The 12,872-nt window shown below is 35.1% G+C and overlaps 1 protein-coding gene across 1 annotated transcript in view; it reads left to right on the top strand.

The window, feature by feature from the left end:
• The first annotated feature begins 3,325 nt into the window (after window positions 1-3,325).
• LOC144437926 (CMP-N-acetylneuraminate-beta-galactosamide-alpha-2,3-sialyltransferase 2-like) overlaps window positions 3,326-12,872 on the top strand; it is a 38,182-nt gene continuing 28,635 nt past the window's right edge. The window contains exons 1-2 of the mRNA XM_078126960.1: window positions 3,326-3,356; window positions 4,016-4,155. Of these exons, the coding sequence (XP_077983086.1) occupies window positions 3,326-3,356; window positions 4,016-4,155 (171 nt within the window). The remainder of the gene's footprint in view (window positions 3,357-4,015; window positions 4,156-12,872) is intronic.

Raw genomic sequence — 12,872 nt, 5'->3', positions numbered from 1 at the left:
GCCCTTCATTGTTGTATATATATGTAGCTGTTAAAACTAATGTACTAAATGCAGTTGTATCAAAGTGCTCAAAAGAAAATGATATACAGACCCTGGACGCTTGTAACTAGCCAGATCAGTTGGTTTCTATAGTAACCTTTGCTAGGGTAGTACAAATGCGGCAGATGCGTCATATTTCAAAGCGCATCGGTTTTTCTCGTACAGATCCTGTTCAAAGCAATACTATTTAGACAGTACGTGTACATGGTGTATTGTCAGTTTGACAAGAGATCTACGTATACCTGTAATCAAAATGTGAATAAATGGCTAAAACCTCAAGTCACTGTGGTGTTTATGTTTGGTGATTGGTCTTACGAGGAATTATACATAAGTGTGACAAATAGAAAGCTGACAAAGCTCACTGGTTCGAAACTTCATGATGTGTTCGACGTGCAGTGTACAGGCATGTGGGAACACATTATATACCTGTAAACTCGCATAAACAGTTTAATTACAGTAAAACATTTAAGTAAAAGAATGTATGTGTATGTATGTATGTATGTATGTATGTATGTATGTATGTATGTATGTATGTATGTATGTATGTATGTATGTATGTATGTATGTATGTATGCATGCATGCGTGTGTGTGTAGTGTATGCATGCGTGTGTGTGTATGTATGTATGTATGTATGTATGTATGTATGTATGCATGTATGCATGTATGCATGCATGCACGCATGCACGCACGCATGTATGTATGTATGTATGTATGTATGTATGTATGTATGTATGAAATCACGCGTTCCAAATCGCTTGTTCATAAAAATATGTACATGATATACTAGTTGTGCTGGGTTTGTCATAAGTCAACGACTTATACATAACTCAAGTAGAGTTCATTTAGTTCGTTCATAACAACATTGAGGGCAACTCTAGATATGACTCTAATGATTGGTCATTACGATGAAAAGCATGTCATCTGAAACAGGTCGTCGTCTGGCGCGGCAACAATCTTGATATAATTGCTACATTTCATCTTCTAGCTTGATGAAAAACCTGGTGACATTGTTATATTTTGTGTACATGAAATACCATTATCTTGAAAGATCGACGTCGCCAAATCTGTTACAGTGTAACAATCTGCTAAGATAAAAGGATTTTCACGCAAAGAGGATGTTAACTAGCAAATGTGGTATGAGTTTTGTTTGTCCTAGATGAAATGTAACAATGTTAGTAAGTTTGTTGAGCCAGACGATACAATGTAGCTATATTATGATATTATTTAATAAGATATTTGTCGAACAGGGCAGTAAAATGTAGCAATGTCAGTAAGACATTCCAGTTGTGAGCAGGACGAAGCTCTGTTTCAGATGATATTGCTTTCTTGCATTTCCTACTTGCATCAACATCCGTAGAAGTAGTATATTTAGTAGTCTGACAGTAGTGCTGGTGGTCATGGTGGTAGTAGCCGTAAGGTAGCAAGAATGAAGCTATTTTGAGAGATTTATTTGTTGTTGTTGAAAGGAAAGAATTCATACTCCCCTCTCCTTTATCCAAAATTACAAAAGTCACGACAGCCGTTAGATATTTAGTCTGCTAACCACGAAGAACTGTGAGTGCAGTGGCGTTTTTTAAACTCTGCTTGCCATTTTCGCATTTATTTATAAAATGATATTATGACCCCAGGGTCTCCCTTTTTACAAATTACGCGCTATTATCCCATGAAATTAAATATTAGAATCAAAATTACATTTACATAGTTCCATTTGAAATTACCACTATACGCGTTGTGAATAAAACAAGAGTGTTCTGTACGGCCTGGCAGATTTGTAGTCCGATTTACCCCTAGGACAAATTGATTACGTTGTTTTAGTTTGAGTCGGGGGATCAGTAACATCTCTCGTGAACAAATTATATCTAAGTCGTACAAGAGTTTCTAGACTGTCATTAATAAGCGTTTTAGAAGACCCAAGAGTACGTTCTCTATTTGCTTGTATGCAAGACGTACGCCAAATTCCATTGGCGAATTGAGCCAAAAGCCCTTCCAAGAGAGTGGAACTAAAATTTTGGAATGAATAGACGACACAAATCTAAATCTTTTGGTCAAAATAATCCTTGGGGTATTTTTTGTTTGTTTTGTTGTTTTAAAGAGAATATTTTAGTGTCATTCATTTTTATAGTTGCTGTCATGGCATCATTGATATTTGGCTTATTAGCTTTGCCAAGCGCTTCTAAAACAGCTAAAAATGATGGCACTGTAGAATATTTAGTTTTATGTCAAAATTGTCTTCTATGTTCCTCTTTTTACATCGCCTGAAATGTTTCGTATTGATTACAATGATGTTAGAACAAACAAAGAGCATCTTGAGATATCGAAAATAACTATTAAACCAAGTACACTTCTGTTTGGACGGGAACGGTAGTTAACTGTACTGCCGTGGTGCGTAAATAATTGTGACTTAGTCTACCTACCTTACATAAACAAGCACAATCATGAACACGTTCGAAGAAAATCAAAAGATACAATCAAGAAAGCACGTTAGGCTATATGTATAGGTCAACAACTTCAGTGTCAATCAGCGCATACTGGACTTCTCCATAAGTACATGAGAAGACTGATCCAGTTGCTAATTACCTGGATGGGCGGTGAGTCGGACTTAATGTACTCTGTTTGTACATCTGTCTTCATTTGGACTTTTTGCTCTTACATACACTCTGGACCCGGCGGGGCGGTAAATTTGTCCCTGAGAAACATTGGTAACATTAGTGACGGAGGTGATAACGGAATACAGATGAAGCCGTCAAGAGATGCAGAAAACGAGTAGAATAACATAATTGTTAGTATAGCTAATAATAAACGGCAATGTATATATACGCCCCATATATATATATATATATATATATATATATATATATATATATATATATATATATATATATATATATATATATATATATATAATATTATATATACACTTCAGAATATATAATCTTCAATATATATAAAATACTGTACTTTGTTCAGGATACTACTAAAATAATATAGTTATAGTTTTATAAACAACTACAGCCGACCGAGACTAGATATCCGTTATTCTACGGCCATCTGCTTTGTTTGACTTACAAACGAATTGAGTCGTATTGACTGAGACTGTCCATTGGGAATCCGAGCACAGTTACTCATGTCAATTAGACGTCTTAATGTTACCGTAGAATTCACGCCATGATTTGAACCTTCTGACACGCTCAAATTCAATATTGACAACTCATGCCCAATGCATAATTTGACCTCAATCGATGGCCTTGTGAGTAACAGAAATTCAAGTTTTGCAAACCACATGAGATGGCAATTGAAATGCAAACTGGAACAAGAGGTAAGTCGTCAGAGAACATATGTGTACCTTTGTGAACGCTACCAACTGCCAATTGAAACCATAATGAAATTGTAAAATTGATAAAATCGTATCATAGAAACATTTTTCATACGTTAACGTTTGACACTTTTTAACCCATAAGAACAAACATTTCGATGGAAACACCAATGGTAGTTCATAGTGTTCAGCAGCTTAATCAAAATGCTTGTTTGATTACAGTTTTCATTTTAAAAACACTATTTCATTTATATGTATAATAAATTGGTTAATAGAAACACCCATTGCAGTGGTCAATACATTAATTAACTCTCATTTGTAATTACATTTTAATACAAAAATCATTGTGTAGGATGCGAAAAACTAAAATTGCTCCCAATTTTCCCCACCCCCACCCCCACAATGGACTTACTATACGTCACTGTATTTCAAATAAATGAACCGGTAAACAAAATAGTAAGGGGTATTATTAGAAAACTAACAGTTCAAAGAATATCATATACTACTATAAATAACGAATCAACGACTTACACAGTGATAACCGAGTTGAAAAAAAAAACGTGTTAGCTTATATGATTGCTATTATAGGATGTGTTTCTTGTTGGGGCAGCTGGCGATACAATTCTAATACTCCTGTGGGTTAAAGTTTCTTATTCTCTAAGAAAGTCTGGAACTCTTTAAGAGTAAGGACTTAGAAACATGGACCACATCAAGATTTGAGGAGTTTAGGAGACAAGATCTGCATTTCAATTTCTTCAACTGTAAAACCCATCATAATAAGCTTACAACTATAGTAGCTATGGTAAGACGGGGATTTAATACAATATCACAAATTGTTATATTTCGCATATCAATTACCACTCTTTGACGTATATGTTCAATAATTTACAGTTTTCTGTCTGCATGCCATGTTTTCAATAGATTTTCAAATCTGTCTGTCAACCTAGCTATCCATCCATCTATCCATCCTCCATCTCTGTGTATTTGTTTTTAAATTATCAAATTTTGATAAATGTACTAGTATATTTTGCAGCTATTTCTTTGCACAAGAAAGCAGCTCGATGGCATCAAAACCCAAAAGCTTCAAGTGTAAAAATACATATATTTTATCATTTTGGACACGAACTCCTCCTTACGGCAATGGAGACGTAGATGATGTTTATTGGCATACTTTAACACAAAGTAGCAGTCGCTATAGTGAAAAGAGAAGCGAGAACGTTCAGTAAATAACTCCAAATTGTAATATTATCGCCATTATAGATAATTTTCACTTTCATTATTTCCCGAACAATTATCTATAAACACAATAGTTTCTGCAGATGGGGGCGATTTTCCATAAGGTAGTTGTTAATGACAATGATGTACGTACACAGGTATCAAATTGCTGTGTCTCGTTGACGCATTATCATCCCATGTGATTCGTAATAATGGATACTGGCGCGCCGTTTCCACGGCAGTACGTCTCCGCGTGGTCGAAGAATTCTTCCGTGACGTCATAGAGTGAAATGTGCGTAAATGCCAGTATCTATTTTCATTGCTGAATTCAGTTGTTGTGTTTATGACGTGGCGGGAAATAGCAAGTCGCGGTGATACTTTTCATGTGTTCACTGCTGCTTCATCTTTTAAGCAAACACGTTCACAGTATATCATTAAATATTTGACTTGTTAGATATGTCATGTATGTTTAGTACGTGTAATAAAATTATACAGTGAACAGATTAAATTTGAAAAGTTTATATAAGTACCGTAGTTGTATTTCAAAGTTTCACTACATTTGACGATTTATAAACAATGACAATGACAAGAACAACGGAAACGAGCCAGCATTTTTTAATATGGATTAGTTGTTTGTAGTTTTTAACATATAATATCACATTTTATATTGTCAGCACGGTGAACTTGAACCTTTCAAACATTGAAAACACCCTTTCATATTCTCACGGTTAATACAAAAAACACATGACAAAAAGACATATTTGTGTTAAACGTATTAATGATAACATATGGATATATAACGATAAACTGTTCATCTAGCAAAGACGAGTTCAGCCAAAATATAAGCGAAAACTATAATAGTTCGCACATCTCTGAACTGAACAAAAAGTGAAGTGCATTGAATAAGACTGTAGAATCGTCCTTCCACGTCTCTTTTCTAAGTTATCGTCCAAAGGTTCAAAGTTTCACTGCGAACGAATCAAATGAACCAAATATAGGGATCCATTAACACTGTCACTACACGGAATAACAGCTCAAACATCTGCTGACAGGTGTCTCCTTAAAAAAAGAAAAAGTAATGAAACTGTAATAAAACTGGCGTCCTAGCATATTATTACAGTTAACATCCGATCAATGTTTACATTCATTGGTCTTCATAGACTAAGCGTACCAGTAGTCGTATGGCGCATGACTTGTTTCAAAATCACTTAATAATTCAATTCACAGTTCAAGTTTCAAAATAATCTAAGTGAACTTATACGTTTTAAAGAATGTAATGAAAAGTTATTACTTTGATTTATGCTGTAAAGGAATTTTCGTATTGATATCTTATGTAGTTCATTGGAATCAACATTAAATCTAAGTCCCATTTTCAATTAGGAATACAAGTGGTGCGGAAAACAGCTAACACCAACACAGAACAAGTTGGTCCAGAACAAACGAATTTTCCTATTTAAAGGCTCAGATTGGATTAGGATTAAAATTTAGGTGGAATAATTATAATCTTGCAGAGCTAATAGAAATGCTGGTCTATTACAAAACATAATAATCGTATGTCATCCTATGTAATTATGGGTCCCATGATAAGCTAAGCTGTAATGGAAGAACATGTGTTTAAAAACCTGACCTTTAATATTTAGCGCTCAACTGATAAAATATCGCTAATACTAGAGCCAGGGACTTTACCATGGACCTTTAATGTACAATTTATGGTTTACAGTAGATAGGCGTGCTGATATGTATCGCATTGGCAGCGTAAAAACATAAATACAACCAACAAAAGGAGAGCTGGTCGTTTTATGTACTCACACACTTAACATTGTTCAAACTGGCCACAAACAAATGTTCTTGTTTATAAAGATTGTCGAGTGAGATGGCTGTGATAAACGGTATATGCTTTTTGTCTTAAAATGTCTGAATGGTCATGTGTAGTGTTGTAAACGTAGCTGATATATGGGAATTACCTCGGGAATAGAGCTCTTGGAAAATGAACGGTAGTGCCAGATGTTTATAGCTGCAAAGACACTTTCTTATTCTCTATACGAAGGCGTGGGCACTTCGGCTCAACTATTTCCGCCAGTTTCAGTGACAAAAATCCGAGTGACTAATGCCAATCGTATAGGTTTAGCCTCTATAGAACGCATCACATGTTTAGATAAGACTTTACATCCTTCCCTGATGTATCGTGTTTAATTGGTTATAATTCATACACGTGTGAGAGACAATAGGTACAGCTGTTTTAATGTGTCAAAGTGCAAGAGATAACATTCTGTCTATTGTGTCTTTATAAATGACTTTCTGTTACAAACTATTCAATACAAGCAGGGAGGAAATGATATAGTCACGTTATAAGATTGAATTCATTATCTTGTAGGTGTTAATGTTTAGATGAGAGAATGTCAAATGGTCCTTATGGGGGTTGGATGTTTTAAGTCGAGATTATCCAGGAAAGGTCACATTTATGGTGTTCAGTAACTGCTGGAAGAAAAGGAAAGTAAATCTATAGTACATAAATCTCTAGTACATGTCTTCATGATATCGTGTTGGTTACTAATATCGAGCCTCATGGCTTTGTTCTTCCTCATGCATACATCGTACATACGCACACACATATACACATACATACACACATATGTATGCACGATCGTACGTATACACGTACACGGCACCCTCCAACGCAAGTACACATCTTATGTCATATGTGTCGGTTATTAGCCGTATGGATTATCATTACATATGTACCACTATCTACGCTGATGTACAGTCAGAAATAAAATCGGTATTTTCACAGTTGGCTATGCAAATGAGATAAATTGAGATAAAATAGATCCTAATGCAAACCAATCCCTGATGAAAACATACGCGTCTTTCAGGTTGTTATACACTTTTTGGAAAAAAAAAACGTTTGTTGGTTTATAAAGTATTGCACTATTTTCCTTGACCATCGAAAGTTCTGGATTATCAAATAATTATCCAAATTAGTCGCTTACCTATCACATAACTATGCAAATTAGTTAGATGTTTTCACTTCAAAGAGTAAACAACACTTCAACAACTTTCCGTATTTAAACATAATCGATCTTGATGTTTACTAATGTATCGAAGATATCTGACATTTTAAACGTTTCCACTGGATTCTGCTGTCACTGTCGCTCGTGAAAATACGGCGGCAGAACAAACCGAATCACTCGTGAAATCGAAAATAACTTCAGTATGCTCTACCATCCAATAGCTGGCTGTGGGGTTCTGTCATATTACGTAAATATCGCGTGGAATTGTCCATCTTGGACCTCTCGTCTATGATAGTTAAGCGCCGCCTCAAACAAAACGTAACCTGAGTTCGAATATAATATTGGAAATAATGACAGCATTGACTATTTTTAAGCATGTAATACCAGGACGCCTTTTCATACAAGAGTCTGATTTCTCGATACACAAGGAGAGCGTTGTTGTCGCAAGACTATCTACATGTATAAAGAAAGGATGCCATAGCTAACGTCTCTGAAGTACTGCTACAGACATACTCAGAAAGACTCGCCTTACAAAATGGCTTATGGCTCGCGAACACTATCCCTACCTTTTTGATTAGTTGTGCAAAGATTTCGAACCCCATCCTGCTCGGCTTATTTACTCCCTGGAGAGAAATTGTAACCATACTCTACTTAACTGTTATGGCAATTCTATTACCCTGCATTCGGATTTTCATTTCAAATTTGATCACGATTGTTGGTATAATAACCAATATCTCATCACTTTGATAACAAGAACTATTACCTCAGCTCCATTATATGTAATTAGAATGGTGGACGCAATAAGGATTCCATTTTCCCTACAATTACAATATTGTGCTATATAAACCCAGTACTTTAATCAAGTCGTCAGGTAGTACAGTATCTACATTTCTGTTATTAATTCATCAAAATAAAACACTATTTTGCCTGAATATTCAGCGAAATAATGAACAGGGTAGTACGTAGTCCGACCCCTGTTGCCACACTTCACTCTATAGATGGAATGTAATTGAACTAGCCTACACACATTTTCTCTGATCTATTCCGACTCTGTGGCAGATACAACTATAGAATTCACTAATGGATAGCTGTATTTCTATAATAACTGTTACAAAATTGTAATAGTACAGTAGTTTACTATACTAAAAATGCAGATTATTAAAAAGATAATAAAATGTACGAAATACATTAACACCTGCCCAGGCCCATTTTTCTAAAGAAACATTATTTTTTTCAAAAAACATTATGCATATATATAGCCATACGATATAAACATCGTGAACTGATTTTTTTCTTTAATATTCAAATCGGTTCACATGTCAAATGCTCTATTTACAGCTGTGAACATACTTGATCTCTATCATCATCATGAATTGAACATTTTATAACAAAGTGGTGAACATTTTCTATTCCATCCGGGTAACAGAAGATAACCTACATATCTAACTGTTTAAAGTTTAATTTCTGAAACGAGTCATTTTTATTTATACTTGGTGTACACATGTTAAAGTTAACATGTTATCTGACTCTGTTTTTACTAAAGGTAGGCAAAATATTAAGCTAAACGTGGGTCTCTTTCGGTGAAAAAATAATAGGTTTTTTACACACCGTATCATAACACTTAGTCAGCAAAGATTGTCATATGCACGTGTACGTGGATCTGAGCACATAAATATGAATTCGAAATGTCAAGCATATGGAGAACTTTTATATATTAAGCAGCCATTATTCGTATATTATATATATGGGTACGCGCATACTTTATTGGTGATTTGCACCGTAGCCGTGGGTGTAATACCGAAACCATTGTAAATCAGTATGCAAATGAGCACGCGATCATTCATTTACACGTGACGAAATCACACAAACGCACGGTTGTATTTTCCGGCTAAAATTGCTGTTTTGAATATATTGTGTAGTGATAAAAGAAACCCCCATGACGAGTGAGTGCTAGTGCTGGTGTCCTCGGGGTATTTGCACTCGTAGCATTTTCGTCAGCTTCGCTTGAAGTACGACTGACTGCAAAACACAATACAGGGTTTTCACGGTGGCACTCAATATGGTCGTCTTGTTTGGAAAACACAAATATGAACTACTTATTGTGTATTAATTTAAGTCACATCTGATTATACTTTTTAAGTTCTCAATTTTATCTTTTCTCTATCATTTATATTTCATAAATCATCCTTTTAGATAAACATGTACACCGTGGTACAAGGATATCAGAATACCTAAATTCGAATCCGCCGAGCAACCCGACAGACATGCACGTGTTTTGTGTTGTTATCGCATTCTGTAATGTGAGGGTCATTTGTTATCAAACTTTGTGTTGTGTTTTGCCTCGGGTGGTATTCCGTCTTTTAGATATCGCGTAAACTTTCCCCGTTTAGTCCTCCCAGTAGCATATACGTACATAGCTTGTCAAATTTCAACCTGTTCTATTTGTTTCAGCTTCAATAAGTGGGATAAACAAGACTACAGCATGCTAAAATGTATGGATGGATTTACTGTACACCTGTGTTTTCTGTGAATCTTACGCCCTTCTAGACACTTGTGTTTTACTGGTGGTCTTCATCAGACTAGTGGAAACTTTGGGACATCGGGAAAAGTATAATTGTTACAGCACATAGTCGAACTAAACTGAGACTCCGTAAACGCACTTAGCTATCTAAACATCATTCGAGAGATATATAATGACTTTTGTAGTCGAAGAGACTAGAATATTGGATGTTGATGACCAATTCTGCAATGTCCTGTAATGTGACACAGCGAAGGTGATATTGTCTTTATTAACCTCAGTAAAAACCACTCTATCCCCCATATGCAATATCCAGGTAGTTCAGTTGTTTTTAATCAATCACACATGTTCACGTCGTATATAGAATGATTCCATCAAAAATAATTACGTCCATGCCTTCTACACTAATGATATCCACAAGACATTCACATAAACATTATGTATACCACACCTTAATTTTTTCATTCAAGGGATATATGTCGCTGTTTCCAAGTTGAAGTTCAAGTTTGGCAAAATAATTCAAGTTTTCAAAACACAAATGATAGCATTTAAAGAGTCTGACTCACAATTCAATCAGTAGGTTTTCCAAGTAAAAGTTGTGTTATCGTATAAGTCATAACGCAAATGGAACCATGCTTTTGTTCTAGATCAACTTTTTGAACAGCTCTGTCAGACAACTCTTTGCTTAGAAACACTGCAATTTTTAAGAACTACTACTCACCGCATACAATTCAAATACGTTTTTCTTCCGTATGACTGACATTCATTGGACATTACAGAATAATCGTCGAGAGCTGACTAAATTAATCAAGCAGTTCCTACTCTACGGATTAGATAGGCACACATTTTGGCGTGAAACTTTCTAAAGTTGGGACAACTGGATACCTAATTGTTTTGTCTTAAATTCGCCTCATATAAGTAAATGTTCATGTCATAACAGCTTTTCAACTCAGGAAATAGTGGAATTCTGAAATTTATGCTGCTGGTCAATTTGAAGTCATAATGTCGATAAAATAACAAAAAGAAATTTAAAAAAGCCGTACGTGTCTGTGTGTACTTCGACACTTTCATAGGGTTATATTTTAGTGGCGGAGTAACTGGACTATCGCTGCATCAACTAGCCCCCCCCCCCCCATTCTCTCTTTCACATTCATGTACTCATACGTGTATTGTTAAATGTTAGAGCAATTTACTCTATTTGATTAATAGTCAATGGATCGTTGATTTGTTCACAGAAGCATGCCATCAATCATTTCGTCTTTACATTCACAGAATACAGTGCTATTTACGCATACTATTCATAATCAATCAAGCTAAGCGACTACAAGTACACTCTCCGCGTTGAAAGTATTGTTCTGCCCACTTAACAATCACTGTATCCTGTTGGAAATACCACGTATGTCATTTGCTAAGTTTGAGTGTTTGCATAACTCCCGGATATTCCAACATGGCTGTTTGTTGAAACTCGACCTTTACGTTTTAGTTCCGACAATAGAGTGCCTACAGATAAGGACGTTGGTCTTTTGAATACGTATACCCTTCACTATTTTGCCAAACGCTATTACAAGAGCTACGTGTACTTTGACATGCACATGTAATTAAGAAAGTATCACGCCTCGTGATATATATATATATATATATATATATATATATATATATATATATATATATATATATATATATATATATATATATTCATAAACTTAATATATATGTTTGTATATATATCATTTAGCCAAAATGATTTTATTTATATGAACATATATTCTTATTGATATTTCTTTGCTTTCTTATAATAATTTTGTGTAAATGATATGATTTAGTTTGATAGTACTTGTTCTGATACTCAAATTCTTGCATTGCTAGCATGTATAATCACTTAAGCTGCTTATCAGTGGAAACTGGAGTATCTAGAATAAAGTAAACGGTCTTGGCTATATCGTGCCTAATCTCTTGTTCACGATATTTGGGACAAAAGGCGATACAGGCATTCGATCCATGCGTCCACTAACACCCACACACTCACCCTATAAATATTCATGTACACATACATACACACAAGCCCCATACGCCCACACACATGCATACATGCATGCATGGATAAATACAGACATACATACATACATACATACATACATACATACATACATACATACATACATACATACATACATGCATGCAGCATACATACATACATACATACATACATACATACATACATACATACATACATACATACATACACCTCTAAATATCTCTAATCTAGTGAAAAAAGAAGAAACCTTTGATGGTCCTTCGATTACACATATGCATTCCGTGAAAAATATAGACATAAATTTACCGAGATGACCCTCAAGTGAAGTAACAAATAATGGAATTAAACATCACACTTTAATGTCATACGCCAATTTGTTCCTGACATCAGTGTTATTTCTATGGGTTCTAAATGGTTACTTCGTATTATAATTTATGTCTTAAACACCTCCAGGCGCAAGTCAGTGCTTTACTTTATTTTACTGCGACGTCGCATTCGATTTTGAGCGATGAGTTGCACAAACCTGTCGAGTGCCTAAAGGATACTGCAAGTTGCTGCTAGCCGTCTCAGTGCCACAAAAGGTGATGGTAGAACATTGTCTGGGCATAAATGTAAGTGGAAAATGAAATCATGTTATATCTAAAATGTATATCATGTGCTTGATATGTATCAAGTTTGACTAAAATAAAACAACGGGATATCTTGCACATTGTATGTGTGAGTTTCTTTTTTTTATTTTG

This window comes from Glandiceps talaboti, chromosome 7, assembly GCF_964340395.1.
Source record: "Glandiceps talaboti chromosome 7, keGlaTala1.1, whole genome shotgun sequence".
NCBI lineage: Eukaryota > Metazoa > Hemichordata > Enteropneusta > Spengelidae > Glandiceps > Glandiceps talaboti.
This window is presented reverse-complemented; position numbering and strand designations above follow the sequence as displayed.